General features: G+C 40.9%; 1 protein-coding gene across 1 annotated transcript in view; it reads right to left on the bottom strand.

Annotated features, from left to right (window-relative positions):
• Nucleotides 1-12,622, bottom strand: part of lama1 (laminin, alpha 1) — a 346,216-nt gene extending 333,594 nt beyond the window's left edge. Inside the window, exon 1 of the mRNA XM_073047634.1 lies at nucleotides 12,494-12,622. Coding sequence (XP_072903735.1) covers nucleotides 12,494-12,566 — 73 coding nt within the window. The 5' untranslated portion in view covers nucleotides 12,567-12,622. The remainder of the gene's footprint in view (nucleotides 1-12,493) is intronic.
• Between the last annotated feature and the right edge of the window lie 8,879 nt (nucleotides 12,623-21,501).

Genomic DNA, 21,501 nt, shown 5'->3' with positions numbered 1-21,501 from the left:
TCTTTCTTAAAATGAAGCTACATTAATTCAGCCCACTGTGTTGATTCTGTGCTTCTTCTGTTCAAGGGCAAATAAATAGTATCATCTCGGGTCCCTTTAACACTCCACTGTTTAACACTTCAATTGTAAAAATGAACAATTGCCATTCTTTAAGATATAGATTCCTAATACAGTATTCGGCATTTTTATCAAAGCTCAACCTACTGGTAGGGCTGACAGGACAGGTAGGAGGTGGCTGGGGAAATAATGCTTAATAAATTCGCCTTTGCTCTTGGCTTTCAGAAGGGTGGCACCCTTAGGTGCTTAGGCTAAAGATGGTCCTGACGGCACTGGAAAGACCACATTTCATCATGAAAGTTTCCACACCTCTCACACTCAGCAACTACACCAGCTCCTTACTCTAATATACACCGCAATTACATTTATTGGGCTACCTAGAGTAGCTGCACACAATGCTGGGTTGTTCTGCATCTCTTAGCAACACTGTTTTTTTAAAACCATTTCAAATATTTTTTACATTTGCAAGTGATCAGCATTCCTATTTTATGAAAAGTGACAATTTATGGAAGATGAAACCAATTGAAAACTTAATCTCAAATGTTCAGACTATTACTGAAATACAATGAATATGAAATGGTATTTAGGATTCTGAAATGTTTCAAACAAAAATAATTCTAATCTTCCTTTATTCATAAAGCGGCTTAGAATTCATTTTTATTTCAATGTTTACATCATGCACTGAAATCAGAATCACAGTCCTTGTTTTTCAATCCCAGCATACCTGCCTTTCTGAAAATTCTTCCCAACCTGGTCCCAGCTTTGCATTTCAGTTCCCTGTTCCAGCCCACAGTGCAGCCTCAACTCCACTCTCATAGTCATAGAGCCATACAGCATAGAAAAGAAGCTATTCAACCCAACTAGTCTATTTCGACCAAGTTGCCTAACTGAGCTAATCCCAGAGCCTGTGCTTGGTCCATATCCCTCTGAACCTTCCCTATCCATGAATGTCCAAATGTCTTTTAAACATCAGAATTGTTCCTGCTATGATCTTCTTCAGCAGCTCGTTCCTCCTCTTCGAGGTCTCTCCCTACCTTCATGACCTTGATATATATTTGTCTACCTTTACAATCTTACTCTCAATGCAGCTTCAGCCTCCTCAATAAGATTGTAATACACAAGAGTAGGATTAGGCCATTCCCTCTAAACCCCATTCTCCTGCCTTCTCCCTGTAACCTCTAAAAGGGTGAAGTAACAATTGTGATTTTCCAGTCCTCTGGAACCATTCTTGGCTCCAGTGATTCACTACTATTGCACAATCTCTTCAGCTACCTCTTTTAAAAGGGCTATGTAGTTCATCTAGTGCAAGTGCTTTAATCAAGTCCACATTCATTCCTTACAGCTTCCCAAGGACCTTCTTATTAATAGCAACTACATCCACCTCTGCACATCACCCCCGCCCAATTCTCTCAAGTTTCTGGCATATTGCTGGTATCTTCCACTGTAAAGACTAAACAAAATACTATTCAGTTCATCTACCATTCCATTTCTTTGCACTCCGTTACCATTTCTCCCACATCAACTTACAATGGTTTGAGGTCAACCCTACCTCTTTGTTTCTTTGCATCCTGGAAGATCTTTTGTTATACTCTTTTATATCATTGCCACAGCTTCTCCAGCAAATCCAACCTCCCACCTGGCCCCAACAAAAATTACCTCCGTTTGAGTATGAAAATGTAAGTTCCATGTTAGATAAGGTGTAGCAATTCAACTAGATCCAGAGCTGGAAGAAATGCCAAACATTTCTGTCTACAGAAGGTGAAGACGCCATTCACAGTGGTAACCATGACAGACTCAGCAATGGCTGGCACAATATGATTGGTTCAGGCTTTCTCACAAAGAACTCCCCTGTAGGAACATTGAAAACCTTGCTGTTACAAGTAGAAAATTCAAAAAGGCCCTAATCCAATGGCCGAGAAATCTGAAGTCACTGAAATAGTAAACAGCTAATAATGCTTTCTCTGCCTATAGCAAGGAAGTTAATTAAATCCAAATAACTGCAGGATCAAATGAACCTGGGAGAGATTATGTTTGTATGAGTGTGGGGGGGGGGGGGGAATTAGGGGAGGCAATGGGCAGTGATTCCAAGACTAACTTCTGTTTATTTATTGAGATATAGCATGGATTAGACCCTTCTGGCCTTTCAAGTTGTACCGCCCAGCAACCCCTGATTTAACCCGAGCTTAATTATGGGCCAAATTAAAATAACCAATTAACCTACCAACCGGACTATGGTTGAAAAACTCACGTGGTCATGGGGAGAACATGCAAATCCCTTACAGGCAGCCATCTGGACTGTAAAGCATTGTGCACCATGCTGCCCACCGCATTGTGTCACTTATTGACTCAGATGGGAACTTTCATCACCAGTGGCACTAATCTCACTGTAAATTATAACTATGGTTACGTAACTATATTTTACTCAGTGTATTTACCCGAGTAGTATCTCAGTGTATTTATTGCCCAGCTTTTAGTGGTAGAAATTGTTACAATTTGTTTACTTTGTTCTTTAGTTGACCATTGTACAGTAGGAAAAATTGACTTTGTATGCTTTACATTTGCTGTTAAGTCATACAAGTTGCCCTAATATCAGTTCATTGGGTTGGCAACAAAATACTTGGCAATTCTAAATTGGCAATGGCATACAGTTTGACTTTGTATCCTTTAAACTTACCTACAGCCAGACTTTGGACCCGAGACTTCTTTGGATTTTGGCCTCTAAATCTTCAGTCACAATTTCAATGTATACTTTCAAGTAGATTTGGAGGGCTTGGAGGAAGGGTGCGTTATCACATTGTATTTCCATGGGTTTCCAGCATCTGCAGAACCTCTTGTGCTTATGCAATATCTCCAGCACATCACATCACATCGATATTTGCAGAATTGGAATTTGTGAAGTGGAGTTGGAAAGATGGATTTAAAAATTTCCACTGTGAATATCATTTAATTTTGAGTTTACCTTTGCAGCTTCATATTAATGGCACCCCTTCACCCAGATGATCATCCTGTCACCAACTCGGCTACACATGACAAAGGTGGCACAGTCTGTACCAAGTATTTCACCTCCTTCGCAAGACTTCAAATAAATAAAATTTTTAAAAGCACTGTGCCATTGTTGTACTGCACTTTTATCCATAGTAGCCAAAGGCAATTTTTTGAAATTTTGAAGACTTTTCTGATCAAAATATTTCAACTCTTGGGATCCCCAAGAAGTGAATAATTTAAGCCCTGACTCTATTAATGAGGACATGCGGCACACACATGCAGGAGTGGAGGGAGAGCAGTGTCTGAAGGAAGACTTCTGCTTAAACCCCACTGTAGATTCCAGATATAAAAGCATCAAGAAAATTTTGATTAATACCAAATGTACATGTGCAACTGATGCTTAATAAAATTTAACTCATCCTTGAATATTCTGTAGAGTATTGTTCTTTTGGGAAAATATCCATAATTAAAACAAGATATATACTGCTTTTAAAAGATTGCCATACAATAGGATTACATCAACATCTTTTCATTGCAACTTTTCATGGTTCAAATATTAACAAGGTCTTTGAGTATAACAACGGATTTACAATTTTTGACAAATGTTTCAAGTGTTAAATTAGGTAATGTTATGGTTTTAAAGGGTCAATGTACCTTAAAGCTTCTAAATTCTGATTACATTCAGTGATCCTTATCAATTTGCAACACTTTGATGCAAATTGCTTGAACTGATTTTTCAGTGAATATTTTTAATATGACATAGTCATCAGATTTATGTATAGTTAAGGCAAAAATAAAACAACGGCTACCTCTCCAAGCATGCTGGAATGTAGAAATGATTAAGTCACAGAACAGGGTGCAAGCTAAAATGTAGGGAACAATACACTAAAGGGACTTGGAATTTTAATGGCAAGTGTCTGAAACTATCAACACAATTTAATCCAGGAGTATTTGATAAGCAAGTCACTGAGATAAAAGCATTGGTCTGCCTCACCCCGAGTGCTACAGGGGCTCATTAAGGAAGCAAATTTGCTCTGCTTTAGAGGAGTGCGCATTAGATTAAACCTAGCTGGCAGAGAAAAGGCATTTTAATTTGCATATACTGACTTGGCATGGGCACTTGAGGTCATTGAACTGTTTGCTGACTTACATTCGAGACTTCAGGGAAAACTTTCACCCTAATTTTTTGCTCAAGATGGACTGTTCCCTGAACCAGAACAGACATCACCACAAAACATGCTGAGAGTAAGTTTATCGACTAGAATCCAGTTGGGAAAGACTACACTCAGTAAGAAATGATTGGGCTATGCAGTAACTACTTGTTAACAGACGCACAACCTGAGCTCGTTTTCTGTATGTGAGCTCCCAGGGTGACGTATAAGCAGACTTAGGAACTGTTATCATAAGAGGCAATCTATTTACATGGAAATCTTAAGGCTACTACATTGTAAAAGATGTAATACAATTAATGATAAAAGTGTTGCATTGTAATTTCAACTCTTACAGATTTAGTAACTTTGGACCACATCAGTCACTTCCACTCACTCCCTTCTCTGCTAATTGACAATAACCAACGTCACCACGCATGTGGAGTAAGTACTGACTGAAATGATCAGCCACAATCAGACTGAATCGCCGAGCAGGCCATTCCAACTCCTATTCTTACTTGTGATTCAAATTTCACGACAACTCCTCTTTGTCTCGCTACTTGGGATTTGATGGATGGCATTTTCTGACCCAAAGCAATCCTGTTAACTTTGTTGTGAGGGGAGTTCAAGCTGTTTGGTGACACAAGAGATTGCATTTGCTGAAATCGAGACAATCTGCTGCAGGAACTCAGTGGGTTAAGGAGGATCTGTGGGAGGAAAGGATGTTTTGGGTCTTAATGAAACATCTCAAAGATGCTGCTTGACCTGCTGAGCTCCACCAGCAATATTTTTTTATGGTTCTGTCAATTTGCTAGTGGCTGTGGATCAGTTATTTCCTCTGATTCAAAGGGCTGTAGGTTTAGAGACTTGAGTGTAATAATTTACACTAATAATCTGGTGCAGTATTAATGCTGCCTTTCGGATATGTTGTCAAGTTGCTACCTTGACAATTTTCTCAGAAGGATATACAAGATCCCCTGGCACTATTCCAAAGAAGAGCAGGTTAATTACACCTGCTATCCTGGTGAACATATATCCTCACTTGACATCACTAAAATGGCTTATTTGATTTTCATCACTTTCATCTTTGTGAACAGCACAAAGTGTCGAGTTTATTGCCACATGTATGCACAGGTGCATTGAAAAAAATTACTTGCAGCAGCATTACAGGCATAAAGCACAAGATAAGCAGGATTCACGAGAACATAAAATATCCATAATTTTCAAACCAAAAATCTCAATTAGAACCAAAAAAAATCCATTTTAGTGCACAGTGATCAAAGTGGTCGTAGTGTTGCTGAACTGAAGTGTTTAGGGTTGTACCTGCCTGTAGCGAATAGGGTCCAAGAACCAAATGCTTGAAGGGAAGGGAATGTAAGTTGCTGCAATGCCTCATTGCATTATAGCAGCGATTCCCAGGAAACTATTGGCTAGAAGCCCTTTTGGTTTCTGATATTGATGTGAATGATGCTATATAAATGCAACTCTTCCTTTTCTATTTCTTTTTAAACTCAATGTCATTACCACCAAACATTATATAAAAATGAAACATCTCTAACTTTACAGGGAAGGATTTGGGGGAAATCAAAAGGGCAGATTTCCTACAATGTTTTGCAATCCAAGACTTCAATGTTTTTCCTTCAAGATTTAATTCACAGAACCTCTACTGAAAGCAAAAGACCAGAAAATACTTTTATCATCTTGCATCAAACATTTATTCATAAGGGAAGCTATTATGTAATGAATTTAATACTATTTTATCCCCTACTTAATTTACCGCAAGGCTCTTTTCCAGTAGATGTTCAAGGATAAATCTACCCATTGTGAAGACTGAATAGTTCACTTAAAGACTTACAGAAAATTATACTCGCAAATGTTCAATAGAAAAGGAACTAATTCAGGAAACTGAATTGGGAATTGGAAACATTTAAGATTTCAAATATATAGCTCATCTTCCTTCCAGACTTTCCACACTTAAAGCCATTGATTTGATCACCTTAGAACAGAGAGTGGAAGTTCTTCCAATGTGAAGTACAAACGTGGAAAGAGAAAGCAGGTGTTTGAATCTGTTTTGCTGTCCAAAGCCCTCTCCTTTTGACAGACTATATGGGAAAAAAGGCAGGAGTGAAATAGATACAGGTTGTCATGGAGACCAGTATCAAGAAGCAGATGTATAATTTCCAGAGAGCTCTGTTAATAATGGAGATGGGTAAGAATTTAAAGGCTTTTTCTTTGAACGATGAAATGTGAGGAAGAGGAAACAGAAGCAGCATCAACAATTCACTGGTAGAAGGGATTGGTGGATGAATGAAGACAAACGCTGCAAGAGAACAGGAAGATGTAAAACATAGAAACTAAATGAAGAGGGCAGAGGGTGAGGCCGGGGTGGGGGGGGGGGGGGGTGCTTCAATGAGAAAGCCACTCAAGATTAAGATCAACCGTAAATGAAAACTGGAAAATCACATGAAGCCTTTTTCTTTCATTCCTATCTCCAAGTGTATTCTGCTGGAGGAACTCAGCAAGTCAGGCAGCATTGTGGGAGGGAAAAGAACCACTCTGAACCCAAAACATCCACTGTCCATTTACCCCAAAGATGCTGCCAAAATTACTGAACTCCTCCAATGTCTTCTTCATTGGCTCAGTTTCCTGCAACTACAATATCTTTTGTCCCCAAATACATTTTCCTTGTCCAAGTATAATGAACAAAACCTACACCATAAAAACTACAATAGAAGCAACTATTGAAGACAATGCAAACATCTTCATGTAGTTATTGCAATTAAAGTCATCTTCCTGCATTTTACTCACGCCATAAGAAATTGGAAATAATACAGGTTTTCAGCACACTATAAAGAAGATCTGTAACATTGAGACAAGGTTCAGTTTGAGGCAACATACATGAGGCCAGATGTCTCAGGAATGTTACAATGATTGGTTGATGCATGTTTAAGTACTTAGACAGAGACTGCAGAAACAAGTCTCATTCCCCATAAATCTGACTCGTGCCCAATACCACTGAGACATTTGCTGCGAGCTATCGAAGGAAAAGAAGTTGCTCCAGGAATTAAAGAAATGGTTTGCTGATGTCTTCATTGTAGCTTCACATTGAATATTTTCTTCAACAACAACACACACAAAATGCTGGTAGAACACAGCAGGCTAGGCAGCATTTATGATTTTCTTCCATGTTTTACAGCCCAGTGATACATTTTAGATGTGAAGTTACCAATTTAATGCAAGAAATAACAGGGCCAATCTTCCACAAGATCCACTTGGGCTTGTTAGCAGAAAAGCTGAGGTGTTCTTCAGTATAGCATAACATTCCATTCTGCAAGGTGCTAATAGCAGGAATCCTGTGCTACCGGCTTGAGGAGATGACTAATATTTCTTAAGAGTCATTAAGCTATATGCAAGGAAACAGGCTCTTTGGCACAATCTACTGACCACCAAGCACCCATTGCTTGTCTTATTATGAATATGGCCAGGTTAAAATTGCACAGATACAGTGTGCCACTGACAGGAGAAATTATCTGCTGGGAGAAAGCTAAGTAGAGTTCTTTCTATTTGAATTAATTATTAAATTGTCATAATTTTGGGTGTACATGTATGCCTTGTATTTTCTAACTTTTTCTTTAGCAAATCCAGACTGATTTTGAATGTCTGTAGCAAAGACATTCATAACAATGATGGTTTTGACAGGCTGTGAACCTGAGAACTGGCTTTACTTACTGTCAAAACTACACTGCCACTGCAGCTGGACCCTTGCAGTTAGAGAGGTCCTGCTCTGCCCTGTACATCACTGGTACACTGGATCCTGTTTTTTGTAGGTGGGAGACTGTACCTGGGCCACATTGGAAGAAACAGAATGATCCAAGGCATAAGTAAATAGCAACCTCCTGGATAACAATAGAGTTGCCCCAATGTTGAGGTACAGTTATCCATGAACAATGGGCTGGAGGGCACTCCCCACAGAAGGCCACACTAGGCCACAGCACGCTCCCCACAGAAGGCCACACTGGGCCACAGCACGCTCCCCACAGGAGGCCACACTGGGCCACAGCACGCTCCCCACAGAAGGCCACACTGGGCCACAGCACGCTCCCTACAGAAGGCCACACTGGGCCACAGCACGCTCCCCACAGAAGGCCACACTGGGCCACAGCACGCTCCCCACAGGAGGCCACACTGGGGCCACAGCACGCTCCCCACAGGAGGCCACATTGGGGCCACAGCACGCTCCCCACAGAAGGCCACATTGGGGCCACAGCACGCTCCCCACAGGAGGCCACATTGGGCCACAGCACGCTCCCCACAGGAGGCCACATTGGGCCACAGCACGCTCCCCACAGGAGGCCACATTGGGCCACAGCACGCTCCCCACAGGAGGCCACATCAGGCCAGAGGTCAAGAGGCAGTTTCTCTGCAAATGAAGGCCCCAAGGAAGCTGTTGGCTCTCCTCGATGCTGGAGGATGTTTTCGAAATTCCGAAACACATGTGATTATTGGTGTGGATTGCAGTTTATATTGACCTCTTTCAGTTTTTCTGTTTTTTCTTTCTTGCTGCCGATTGGCAGGACAATATGTTACTTTTTTGGGTGAGGGAGGGGTCGGATGTTTGATGTTACTGTTGCTGTTTTGTTTTGTGCGGGGTGATGCCTGCGAATTAGAGATTTGATGTTTTCGCTGTCGTGTCCGGGAGGGCGATCTGTTAGTTTTATGCCAGTTTTGTTTCTTTTTCTATTTTTGTGGGGGGGGGACCTCAATGACTCCCATCATTTTTCTGTATTTTATGGCTATCTGCAGAAGACAAATCTCGGAGGCATATTCTGCATACATACTTCGATAATAAAGTGAACCTTTGTACCATTCCCAGGCATATACCTAATCTGCTGTGTTACCAGCCACGAGGAGATGGGAAACGTTTAGTGAAACCCAATCAATTGTCTCAATTCTTCTTCCTGCAGTCAGCCTGACTGCTGCTGAAAGTAGCCAGTCAAAAGTCCATTCTATAATTGTGGTGCATTCTCCCAGCAACACTTCAGTTTTCATAGACCAGCAGCAACAACACAACTTACAGTCCTTTTTGATTAAGTCTCCTTAGCCTGAAACCTGATCTCTGGAGAATTCATGAAACTTATCGGTTTCATTTCAGAATCCCAGGATCAGTTTTTCATACCAGCCAGCCCAGTCCTCTGCGGAGCTTGCATATCTGAGGAAATGTTCAGTTCACATTTGTGAAACTAAGTAATTTATCCAACATCAATTAGCTTTAGAAGGTAAAGCTCTGCAGAATCACAGAAGTTTCAGGCCAGTGTCCTGTTTGTTCTGTTTGAGAAATTCAGTTAATCTCCTAATCCTTACAGTCCATTTCTTTATGGCTGTGTATCTTATGTCTGCCTGCACTGCACTTTATCTGTATTCTGCTATTATATTCCCTATACTATCTCAATGCAACAACATGATGAAATTATCTGTATGGATAGCATGCAAAACAAACTTTTTTGCTGCACTTCATACATGTGACAATAATAAATCAATTTACCAATTTAATTGCTTTCCCTCGATATTTAGCTAATTTCTTTCGAAGCCACATCTGAATCCACTCCCATCATCTTTCATGCAGAATTTTAGGACGATTGCTTAGTGAATGAAAAAAAAATGACTTCTCCCAATCATCTTCCATCTGCATCCTTTGATTTTATTCTGCTACCTCTAATGGGAACTATTTCTCCATACAAAGTGCCTTCAAGCTATTTAAACCCAAACATGTTCAGATTTTATCTTTCAGTAAGTATCATCTTGGGCAAAATTAGGTATTTTCTATTATTAAAAAAGAATTATGATTGAACTTTTATATGGGCAATTATACTTTGAAACTTCTGATGATACACCAATTTCAAATTCCTGGAACCCATATCTGAGGACCAAACCTGACACAGCTATAAAGGCGGCAAAAACAACAGCTCTGTTTCATTAGGAGTTTGGGAAGATTTGGCTTGTCAACTAAAACACTTGAAAACTTCTACAGATATATCATGGAAACCATTCTGACTGGCTGCATCACCGTCTCGTATGGGGGGGGGGGGGAGGGAAGCTACTGCACAAGACTGAAATAGGTTGCAGAGACTTGTAAACTTAGGTCACCTCCATCATGGGTACTAGCTTCCATATTATCCAAGACATCTTCAAGGAGCGGTGCTTTAGGAAGATGACGTCCATCATTAAGGATCCCCACCACCCAGGACCTGCCTTCTTCACAGTGATACCAGGGAAGGTGGTACAGAAACCTGAAGGCACACACTAAGTGATTCAGGAACAGCTTCTCCGCCATCCAATTCCTAAATGGGCATTGAACCCTGGAACACTACCTCACTACTTTTTTTAATATCTTTTTTTTTGCACTACCTATTTCAACTTATCTATTAAATAGTCATATACTTAACTCAGTTTTTCTCTATATTTATTTTTGTGTATTTCAATGTACTGATTCAATAAAGTTAACAAATTTAACCTATGCCAGTGATTCTGACTCTAATACCTGCATTTTCAAAGTTGTCTGTTGCTTTTTTTGATAGTCCAGAACTTATCAATGCCTAACTTTCTCCAACTAAGCTAAGTTTCCAATCACAATAGACTGTAGAATCAGAATTAGATTAAGCAAATTCACTGTCAAACTCAACAATAGCGACACAAGAGACTGCAGATCCTGGATTCTGGTGTAATAAATAGAAAGCTGAAGGCATTCGATGCTTTGAAACGTTTCGTCAGCTTCAATAAGCTGAAGAATGTTGAGGACATCAACCGCGAGGTTGAGTTTGGAAGGTAAATGCGCTTGTCACCTACAGATTGAAGTGAACCGTGTCTTTGTGGAAAGAGGCTATGAAATAGAACCGCACAAGCTGGCAAGATCACAGAGTTCATAACTAGCAGCAGAGGTTCGAGTCGGCTCTTCCTGTAAAGAATACAAAATAAACAACTTCCGATGGCGTCCAAATCAAACTCGGGACATGGGCTTTAAAATGGCAGAAGGAGCGGCTCTCCTGCCGCTTTGTGGGACTTTCACATCCATGCACGAAATGTTAGCTCTTCCTGGACAGTGAGAACGTTCAAGGGATTGAATTACCACCGATGGGACCTGGGAATACTGTGAGGGGTCTGCATAGCTGAATTCTGGCCCCGTGCGATGCAGGGGTGGGCCGCAGGGGAGCTATCAATCAGAACACTGCAAGGGGCTGAGCAACAACCATCACACACCATCTCTGTTTGCAAAGTACGGAAAATGTCCAGCCGATTCATTTTCTGCTTGGGAGGTTACATTCTGTCCCGCTACACATCAGGAACGTTTAATTATCGGATTTACAGCTTTCAAAGTGGTTAGCAAGAACAATCGGGTTATTCAAATGAAATACATTAGGAACGTAACAACTATTTTGCCTCATATGCCTTACTCAAGCGCGTGGAAACAAGTTAGTGGTACTCTCCCACATTCACAATGTTCAATACATAAATATTGCACTGTAGACGTTATCTCTGTGTCCTACACGGGGCTTGCTCGGAATTCCCAATTTTAAATGTTTTATGCAAAATGTTAAATTTACAGATAACTTTTTGTTCGTTATTGTTAGAATTAGTTATGTTTATGCGTGTAATATTTACACCACATAATTCATTTACCCACTGGTGTAATGACGAACCGTATAGCGTCTGTAAGGATAATTACGTGATGGATTCATAGGCTCACAGCATTGATTCACCACAACACTGGCCATGAATCAGACACCGTCAAATATAATTATTAAGAAAAGTACCAATCTGCAAAAACGCGCATCCTGCCGCATTACGTGTGTCTTCCCCGAGAGATGAGGGGAATCCCTTGCAAGCAAGCAACTTAGTATCTAACTCTCACGAAACTTTTTTTTCTGACGGATTTTTCCGGGACACGCAAACGCTCAGAATGCTGAAATTATTAAACAAAACCTAAAATTTCCGATCCACCAGCACCGAATGGTAAATCTCATTGATTTCAAGCACTGAGTTGTACTGTCAACTCTTGCTGCTGTTGACTCCTTTGAGGTTCCGTTTTAAGTTTTCCCGCATGAAATTTCAGAAATTTTCGCACAAGCGTAGAAAGACTTCTGCGAGTGTTGAACATTTCAGCATCCTTTACGATAACTTCCCCTCCCCCACTTCCACCACCTCTTACATAACATCGTGCGCATCTCCACTTCATCCCACACACACATGTACGTATGCATTTATTTATGCTCGGGACCTGTCCAGTTGCTACATGCCCTTTCGCTTACCTCTCTGCTGGGACTCTGCGCCGATACATAGCAGCAAAAGGTGCACCGTCCACAGCCCCAGTCTCGCCCCCATCCTCACTATAACACGAGAGCGGGACACTGCGTTGAAAACCCACCGTGCGTATTTGAGTTTTCTCCCTCCTGAAATCTCAAAAAACTTTTCACTCTCTCACTCTGCCCTGCCTTTAGAAATTTGCATCCCTGGGCGTGGCCACTCAATTTGAAGGGAATCTCATGGACATACACAGCACTTTTTCGCTATTTAATTACATTTACTTTTTTTCCATTTGTAGTTGAAAACGATACATTAGAATTTCAACACAGCGACAGTATCTGAAGGCTGTGTTCAGTATTAGGTTTGCGCCGATTATTTTTTGCCTATCCTCTGACCCCCGTGCTTTCTGGGTATGTGGTATATTCTGACTGGGGGTTGCAGAAGTGTTACAAAGCACGGTGCAAAGGGGCTTTAAAAGTTTAGACAATAGTATCGGCTTATCGTTCTTCCGTTCTCGCGCATAAAGGCTGTGATTGACACAGACATAATAGCAATAAAACAAGATAGCCGTCAAGGGTAGAAACAGCTTGAACCAGCCGCGCGGCAGTTAAAATACCCTCTAGAAGGGGTAATTTCTATCAAATCGAGATTATCTGTTTCAACATTTCAAAATTATGGAGTTAACTATGAAAGCACGAGATTCACGGGTTCCGTTGAACTGAAAGTATGCTGCGTGATTCTGATTGTTTCGAAACCCTGGAGAATTGGTATTTTAGCAAATGCCATCGCTCATTCATTCTTTAAATTGGTAATAATTGGTTTATTATTGTCACATGAATCGAGGTACAGGGATACAGGTCAACGGAGTAGCACAAAAAGAAAATAAAACAATCATTTGCTTTGGTTTGGTTTATTATTGTTATCACGTGTACCAAGACAGCGAGACGGTTCGTTCTGCTTGCCATCATATAGATAATTTCAGAACACAATTACATCGAAGTAATAATACAATGCAGAATATTGTGTTAGTTACAAAGAAAGTGTAGTTCAGGGAAATAAATAAAATGCAAAGGCCATAACGAGGTCTGTTGAGATATTTTTTTAATGTATTTATTGAAGAAGAGGAACATTCTGGAGTCTCACAACCGCCGGGTAGCCGGGTATATTCTGCCGATTGGAAGGGGAAGAAGGATTGACTAGCGTGGGGGGGGGGGGCATCTTTGATTATGTTGGCTGCTTTCCTGGGGCAGCGGGAAGTGTAGTTTGGAGTTTGTGCCTCTCAATGGAGTGCCGTTTTATTACGATCCTTCACAAGGACTCGATATAAAATTTACCACATCTGCCATGCGAAGCTTACCCATATGCTCAATCTTACAGGGAAGAAATTGATAGATAGATAGATAAATAAATAAATAATTGATATTTCTGCATTTAAAACAGACGGACGCATTACCAAAGGCAGTGATGCAGACCATAATAATGGCACCATGAAAGTGCATTCTGGATTGAAGCTCATTTCTTCGGACTCTTGAATGGACATCTTAAATGATAAAAGTTGAACACTTGATCTCTCAGTTTACCATGCCCTGATCCTTATACCTTATTGTTTACCCGCACAGCCCATCTCTGCAACTGTGACACGATATTCTGTTATAATTACCCTTTTCCCTTCATTTTCCTTTTGTAATGTATCAATATACAACATCAATACAGATTGATCCGTCTGGATGGCATGCTAACAGGGTTTTTCCACTCAGTACCTCAGTAAATGTGACACCAATAAACCAATTAGTTATTAAAGAAAATTTAAAAGTACAGAAGTTATGGTATACTCCTATAGAACCTTGGATAAACCACAGAGACAAAATGTGGCCAATTCTAGTCGTCATATAGAGAATGTGTAAAGAGTGCTCTGGAGGTGATATAAAACAGAACAAGAAGACAGAATCTAGAAGGCAGGGCTGCTGCTTGTTCGAAAGTCTGAGTGTTTTTCTCCAAGAAACAAAAGAGTGAGGAGGACAACAGATATTTTCAAGACAATGAAGGGATGTGATGAGGTTTACATTTTTATGTAAAATCATAACACGGAGCCATAAGTATTTGTATATCTCAAAATCAGTGGCATTATTACCAACAATGATAAAAAAAGGAAGTCATGGAAAGTTGAATTAAAATGAGGAGATTGATGCTGGAAATTCGAGCAACACACACAAAATGCTGGAGGAACTCAGCAGGCCAGGCAACATCTATGGAAAAAAGTGCAGTTCCTCCAGCACTTTGTGTGCGTTGCTCGAATTTCCAGCATCTGCAGATTTTCTGTTGTTTGAGTTTGTACTTATGTTAATTAATAAAACAGGTTTTAGGTATTTGTTATCTTGTTGTTCTTAAGAGCAGCACTAGAAAAGTTTACATGGATATTGTGTATATAATATTTCAGTAATATTTAAGCATTATTGTAAATATATTATTTGATTAAGCATTCTTTGTTTACAAAATGCACTGCTGGTTATCTGCAAAAGTACATAAATAAGACCATAAGATATGGGAGCAGAAGTAGGCCATTTGGTCCATTGAGTCTGCTCCGCCATTCAATCATGGCTGATCCAGTTCTTACAGTCATCCTCACTCCCCTGCCTTCTCCTCATGCCCTGGCTAATCAAGAACCTATCTATCTCTATCTTAAATGCACTCAATGACTTTGGCCTCCACAGCTGCTTGTGGCAACAAATTCCACAGATTTACCACTCTGACTAAAGTAATTTCTCCATATCTCTGTTGTAAATGGATGTCCTTCAATCCTGAAGTCATGGCCTCTTGTCTTAGACTCCCCTACCATGGGAAATAACTTTGCCATATCTAACCTGTTCAAAACTTTTAACATTCAGAATATTTCTATGAGATCTCCCCTCATTCTTCTGAACTCCAGGGAATACAGCCCACGAGCTACCAGACGTTCCTCATATGATAACCCTTTCATTCCTGGAATCGTGAATCTTCGCTGAACCCTCTCCAATGTCAGTATATCCTTTCTAAAATAAGAAGACCAAACCTGCACACAATACTCTAAGTGTGGTCTCATGAGTGGCTTATAGAGCCTCAACATCACATCTCTGCTCTTATTTTCTATACCTCTAGAAATGAATGTCAACATCGCATTTGCCTTCTTCACCACCAACTCAACCTGGAGGTTAACCTTTAGGGAATCCTGCACAAGGACAGCCAAGTCCCTTTGCATCTCTGCGTTTTGAATTCTCTCTCCACTTAAATAATAGTCTGCCTGTTTATTTCTTCTACCAAAGTGCATGACCATACACTTTCCAACATTGTATTTCATTTGCCACTTTGCCCATTCCACTAAACTATCTAGGTCTCTCTGCAGGGTCTCTACATCTTCAACACTACCCATTCCTCCACCTATCTCTGTATCTTTCGTAAATTTAGCCACAAATCCATCAATCCCATAGTCCAAGTCATTGACATACATCGTAAAAAGTAGCGGTCCCATCACCGACCCCTGTGGAACTCCACTGGTAACCGGCAGACAGGTAGAATAAGATCCCTTTGTTCCCACTCTCTGCTTTCTGCTGATCAACTAATGCTCCACTAATGCTAATAACTTCCCTGTAATTTCATGGGCTCTTATCTTGCTAAGCAGCCTCATGTGCGGCACCTTGTCAAAGGCCTTCTGAAAATCCAAGTACACTACATCTACTGCATCTCCTTTGTCTACCCTGCTTGAAATTTTCTCAAAAAACTGCAGTAGGTTAGTCAGACAGGATTTTCAGGAAATCATGCTAGTTTTGGCCTATCCTGTCATGTACCTCCAGGTTTTCCGTAATCTCATCCCTAACAATCGATTCCAACAACTTCCCAACCACTGATGTCAATGTAACAGGTCTATAGTTTCCTTTCTGCTGCTTTCCACCTTCATAAGCATTTGCAATTTTCCAGTCATCTGGAATGCCAGGATCTATTGATTCTTGGAAGTTCATTGCTAATGTCTCCGCAATCTCTCCAGCTACATCCTTCAGAACCCAAGGGTGCATTCCATCAGGTCCAGGAAATTTATCCACCCTCAGACCATTAAGCTTCCTGAGCACCTTTTCAGTTGTAATTTTCACTGCACATACTTCACTTCCCTGACACTCTTGAATATCCAGTATACTGCAGATGTCTTCCACTGTGAAGACTGATGCAAAATATACATTCATTTCCTCTACCACCTCTGCGTCTCTCATTACAATATCTCCAGTGTCATTACACCACTATGTCATACTTACACACCTGGCTTAAAGTCAGAAAGAAGCTCGATTCACATTCCCATCATCCTTGTTTTCCTTTTAATTAGTTTTTTATGTTTTGGAGTTACAAAACTTGACAGTGGTGACGAGAAAGTTTTAAATGAACCTGAGGTGACTATCTATCTGTGGAAATGTAGCAAGCTGTTGGAGTTAAAATAAAGTGTAGTGAGACAATCAAGTTTTAAAAAAAATCACAGCACATATTCTTCAGAAGGGAAGATATGGTCAAATTTAAACAGAGTCAGAAAATGGACAAATTCATGGATTCATAAACAATGAATACCAGGGTGATAATAATCCTAAATTTAAAAGAAAAGAGCAGAAATGGCTGGTTACATTGAAAAGATTGACATGTTCAATCACACAAGAGATAACTGGATATTGCTTATGGACTATATTGAGCAGTGAATATAGTAAATGAAAGCAAATGAAATAGGCAATGAAAAGTGGGTGCCAATTTTGCTGAGTGTATTGGATATAAAGCATACACTTTGCTTAGAAGTTTGACTATTCCAACCAAGGCAGCCGAAATTAGCTTTGCTGATATTATGAAAGTAATGCAGGAACATTTAGAACTGAAGCCATTGTTGTTTGCACCATGCTTTAAGTTTCTTAAGTGGAATCAAATGTAGGGGGTCAATTACAGTATGCATAGCTGGATTGAAGAAATTGTCTGAGTGTTGACAGTTCAGTGATAGGCTTAATAATGCATTAAGAGGTTGTTTAGTTTGTGGAATCTTACAAGAAAACATTAAAAATTGGTTCCCAACTGAACCACAATTATATTTAAAAGAGCAGTTGAAATTGCTGTATCAATGGAAACAGCAGGCAGAGATGCAATTAAGAAATGAAAGTGAATATGAAGAAAATTTCAACATCTAAACAGGAATCCACTTGACCAAACAAATTGTGTTACCGTTGTAGCAGGGGCTGACATACACTAGATTAAACATTGCAGGTTTAAAGGCAAAACTTGCAGAAAGTGCAACTACACACACAAAATGCTGAAGGGTGTCGACCCAAAACGTCAGCTGTGTTCTTTACCATAGATGCTACCTGGCTTGCTGAGTTCCTCCAGCATTTTGTGTGTGTTGCTTGGATTTCTAGCATCTACAGATTTTCTCTTGTTTGAAATGCAATAAAGTAGGTCACATACAAAGAGCATGATAGGCAGACAAAAATAAATGTACTTGCACAGGGAAGAGAAAAAGCAAAAATGTCAAGTTTTAGTTTCAAAACGAGCACTAATCTGCATGCTGTTGATAAAAAAATCTGATAATGCTTAGAGTGACACAGTTCTTGGTAGCCTTGAGATTTACAATGTGAAAATTAACAATAGAAAAGCAATATGGCTTACACAAGAAGCGAACTGCAAATTAATTAAAATGGATTTGAACTCTGGCTTGGCTGTATCATTTATTCCACACAATGAGTTTGAACTAAACTCATTTCAAAAACAGCTTGGAGTACTTTATGGGAGAGAATTTACACTGCTGATCATCAAATTCTCAGAAGGGTGTTCTACTAACAGCAGCTACACAAATGTAGAGATGGGCTCTATTACTTGGAGTTCACATTTGCAAGTTCGAATTCAAGAGGTTGACTAATCATGGAAGTTCTGGTGGATTGTCCTGTTTATCCTTGGAAAAAAACATTTATTGGAAAAATTTACAAAAGTGGACACTCCTCTTGACGTATTCACCCTAATGCAAATCGAAAGACTCCCTATTATGGCAGAGATGATCCAAAGGGAAACCAGAAAATACCCCAAACTATCTCAGATCTATATAGCCACCCAATGTGCTGGAGTGAGCAGCAGAAATCCCAACTTCACCACTTTTACCAGTGCTGGGATGAACTTGCCCTTGACAGAAGTTGCCTTATGTGGGGATTGAGAGTTGTTGTTCTATCCAAGCTGAAAGCTAAAATGTTGGAGGAGCTACATGCTGGTCATCTAGGCATGGCCAAAATGAAGGTGTTGGCTTGAAGTTTTGTCTGGTGGCTTGAGATAGATCAGCAGATTGAGCAGCTTGCCATGCACTGTTCAGTATGCAAACACGTCCAAAAGAAGGTATCTGGAGCTGTCAGAAACACTTCCTTCAGTCCCACAGTCAACTACAACCATCACAGAGGAAGCCCCAGAATCTGAGATTGTTTCACAGCCACAAGTCTCATCTGCCAAGCAGAGTAACCCCCCCCCCCCTTGCCAGGAAAGACTTTATCCCACAAGAGTAAGAAATTCTCCTCAGTTATTAAATCTTTAAGCCTGAATGGGACAATTTAAAATATATTATGTTGTGGATGTCTATATAATATACTATGTATATTGTATGCTAGAGATGCATTCTCTTTTGAGTTGGAGTTCATAGCTAAACAATTGTACAATTATTATTTCAGTAATCTTTAATCCTTTTCGCTCCTTATGGAGCATAGGGACCTCAACAAAAGTCCTCCACTTCCTGCGATCTCTAGCAGATGTTTCTGCAGTCTCCCAAGTTTGGCCGGCGGCTTTCAGTTCATCCAAAAGCCTACGCCTCCAGGTTTGCTTTGGGCGACCTCTTCTTCTCTTCCCTTGTGGATTCCATTCGAGTGATTGTCGAGTGACATTCGACTGGCTCTTCCTCAAGGTGTGGCCGACCCATCTCCACTTCCTCCTCCTTAATCTGGAATACAATGGGCTCTTGGTTTGCTCTCTTCCATAGGTCTAGGTTTGACACTCTGTCGTACCACTTGAGGCGGAGGATCTGCCGGAGGCATTTGTTGAGAAAGGTCTGGATCTTGTTGCAGCTGGTGTTAGTGATTCTCCATGTTTCGGATGCATATAGCAGGATGGCTTTCACATTGGAGCTGAATATACGGAGCTTAGTTTTGACAGAGATGGCCGTAGATCTCCAAACAGGTCGCAGGGTTGTGAAGGCATGTTGGGCTTTTCCGACCCTTCCTCTGATGTCCTCATCTGTACCTCCTGATTTCCTGATTTTGCTTCCAAGGTAGGTGAATTTGTCTACATCTTCAACTATTTGTCCTTCAATCCGTAATGGCTCCTCTTGTTAGTTATTAATGCGTAGAACTTTGGTCTTCTCCTGACTGACCTTAAGGCCTACTCACTGTGAGGTCTCTCCCAAGGAATCTACTTTCTTCAGCATATCTTGAAGCCAGTGTGAGAGAAGAGCGAGATCATCTGCAAATGCCAGGTCTTCCAATTTCCCTGTTAACATCCACTGGATGCCTCTCTCTGAGCCAGCATAGGCTGTTCTTGTAGCCCAGTCGAGTACCACAAGAAAAAGTAGAGGCGACAGCAGGCATCCCTGTCTGGCTCCAGTAGTGACCAGGAACTCTTCGGACAGTCTCCCATCATGGATGACCCTGCATGAGAAGCCATCATAAAGCTGCTTGATGATATTCACCATCTCTTCTGGTACACCATAGTATCGTAAGATGCTCCACATTGACTTTCTGTCCAGGCTGTCAAATGCCTTCTCAAAATCAATAAAACACACATATAGTGGAGTTTGCCATTCTATTGTCGGCTCCACAATGACTCTAAGTGTAGCTATCTGGTCAATGCATAATCTCTCTTTCCTGAACCCTGCCTGCTCATCTCTAAGTCTTTGGTCAATGGCGTCTTTCATCTGCTCCAAGATGACCCTGGTGAGAACTTTGCTAGGAATGGACAACAAAGTGATCCCCCTCCACTTGCCACACAGTGAAAGATCTCCAGATTTTGGCAGCTTCACAAGGAGGCCCTTCTTCCAATCTGATGGGATCTCTCCTGTTCTCCATATCAAATTCAGCAGTATATGCAAATGATTCACCATAACCTCTCCACCCTCTTTCAATGCTTCTGCAGGAATGTTGTCTTCTCCAGCAGCCTTGCCGTTCTTCAGGCTTTTCAGGGCTTTTCGAATTTCTTGCTTGGTGATTTCACCTATATTGATGTTGAGTGGGTCTCCAGGCTCCAGGTCAGGTGGGTTCTGTGGTGGTGGTCTATTCAATACTTCCTGGAAGTGTTCCTTCCATCTCGCCAGCTGACCTTCAACTGAAGTGAGCAGATGGCCTGTCTTGTCTCTAACAGGTCTGTTGAAATTGCTTTTCTTCCCTCTCAAAAGTTTAGTTGTCATGTAGAGTGCCTTGAGGTCCTCTTTACTGGCCGCTGTTTCTGCTTGCTCTGCTATTTCATTGAAGTATGACCTCTTGTCCTTTCTGAGCTGTTTCTTCACCTCCTTGGCCATCACGCTGTACCTGTTGGCGGTGATTTGTTTCTGTTGCCGGGTTCTGGCCTGATTGAACTCCTGTTTGAGCTTTTTCCTCTCCTCCACCTTCTGCCATGTCTCGTCCCTGATCTAAGGTTTACTGTTGACTGGTGGTCTTCCCAGTACTTCTTCGCAGGCTCCTACAGTGGCCTGCTTGAAGGTAATCCAGGCATGTTCCGCTGTTCTCTCATCTTGTTCCTCTATTTGAAGAGCCCCAAAGCGGTTTTGCAAGGAGATGTGGAAATCTTTCTTGTTCTCTTCCATCTGTAGCTTTCTAACATCAAACTTTATTCGCGTGTTCTGTTGCTTCTTCTTGGCTGACAGCTTCATCTTCAGCTTTGCAACAACCAAATGGTGGTCAGATCCAATATCTGCTCCTCTTTTGGCTCTCACATCTTGCAATGAACTTCTCCAGCGCTGGCGGACTATGACGTGATCAATCTGGTTCTCTGTTTGATG

Source organism: Hemitrygon akajei, chromosome 1 (genome assembly GCF_048418815.1).
Source record: "Hemitrygon akajei chromosome 1, sHemAka1.3, whole genome shotgun sequence".
In the NCBI taxonomy this organism is placed as follows: domain Eukaryota; kingdom Metazoa; phylum Chordata; class Chondrichthyes; order Myliobatiformes; family Dasyatidae; genus Hemitrygon; species Hemitrygon akajei.
The sequence above is the reverse complement of the archived record's forward strand: the minus strand, read 5'-3'. Positions and strand labels throughout refer to the sequence as shown.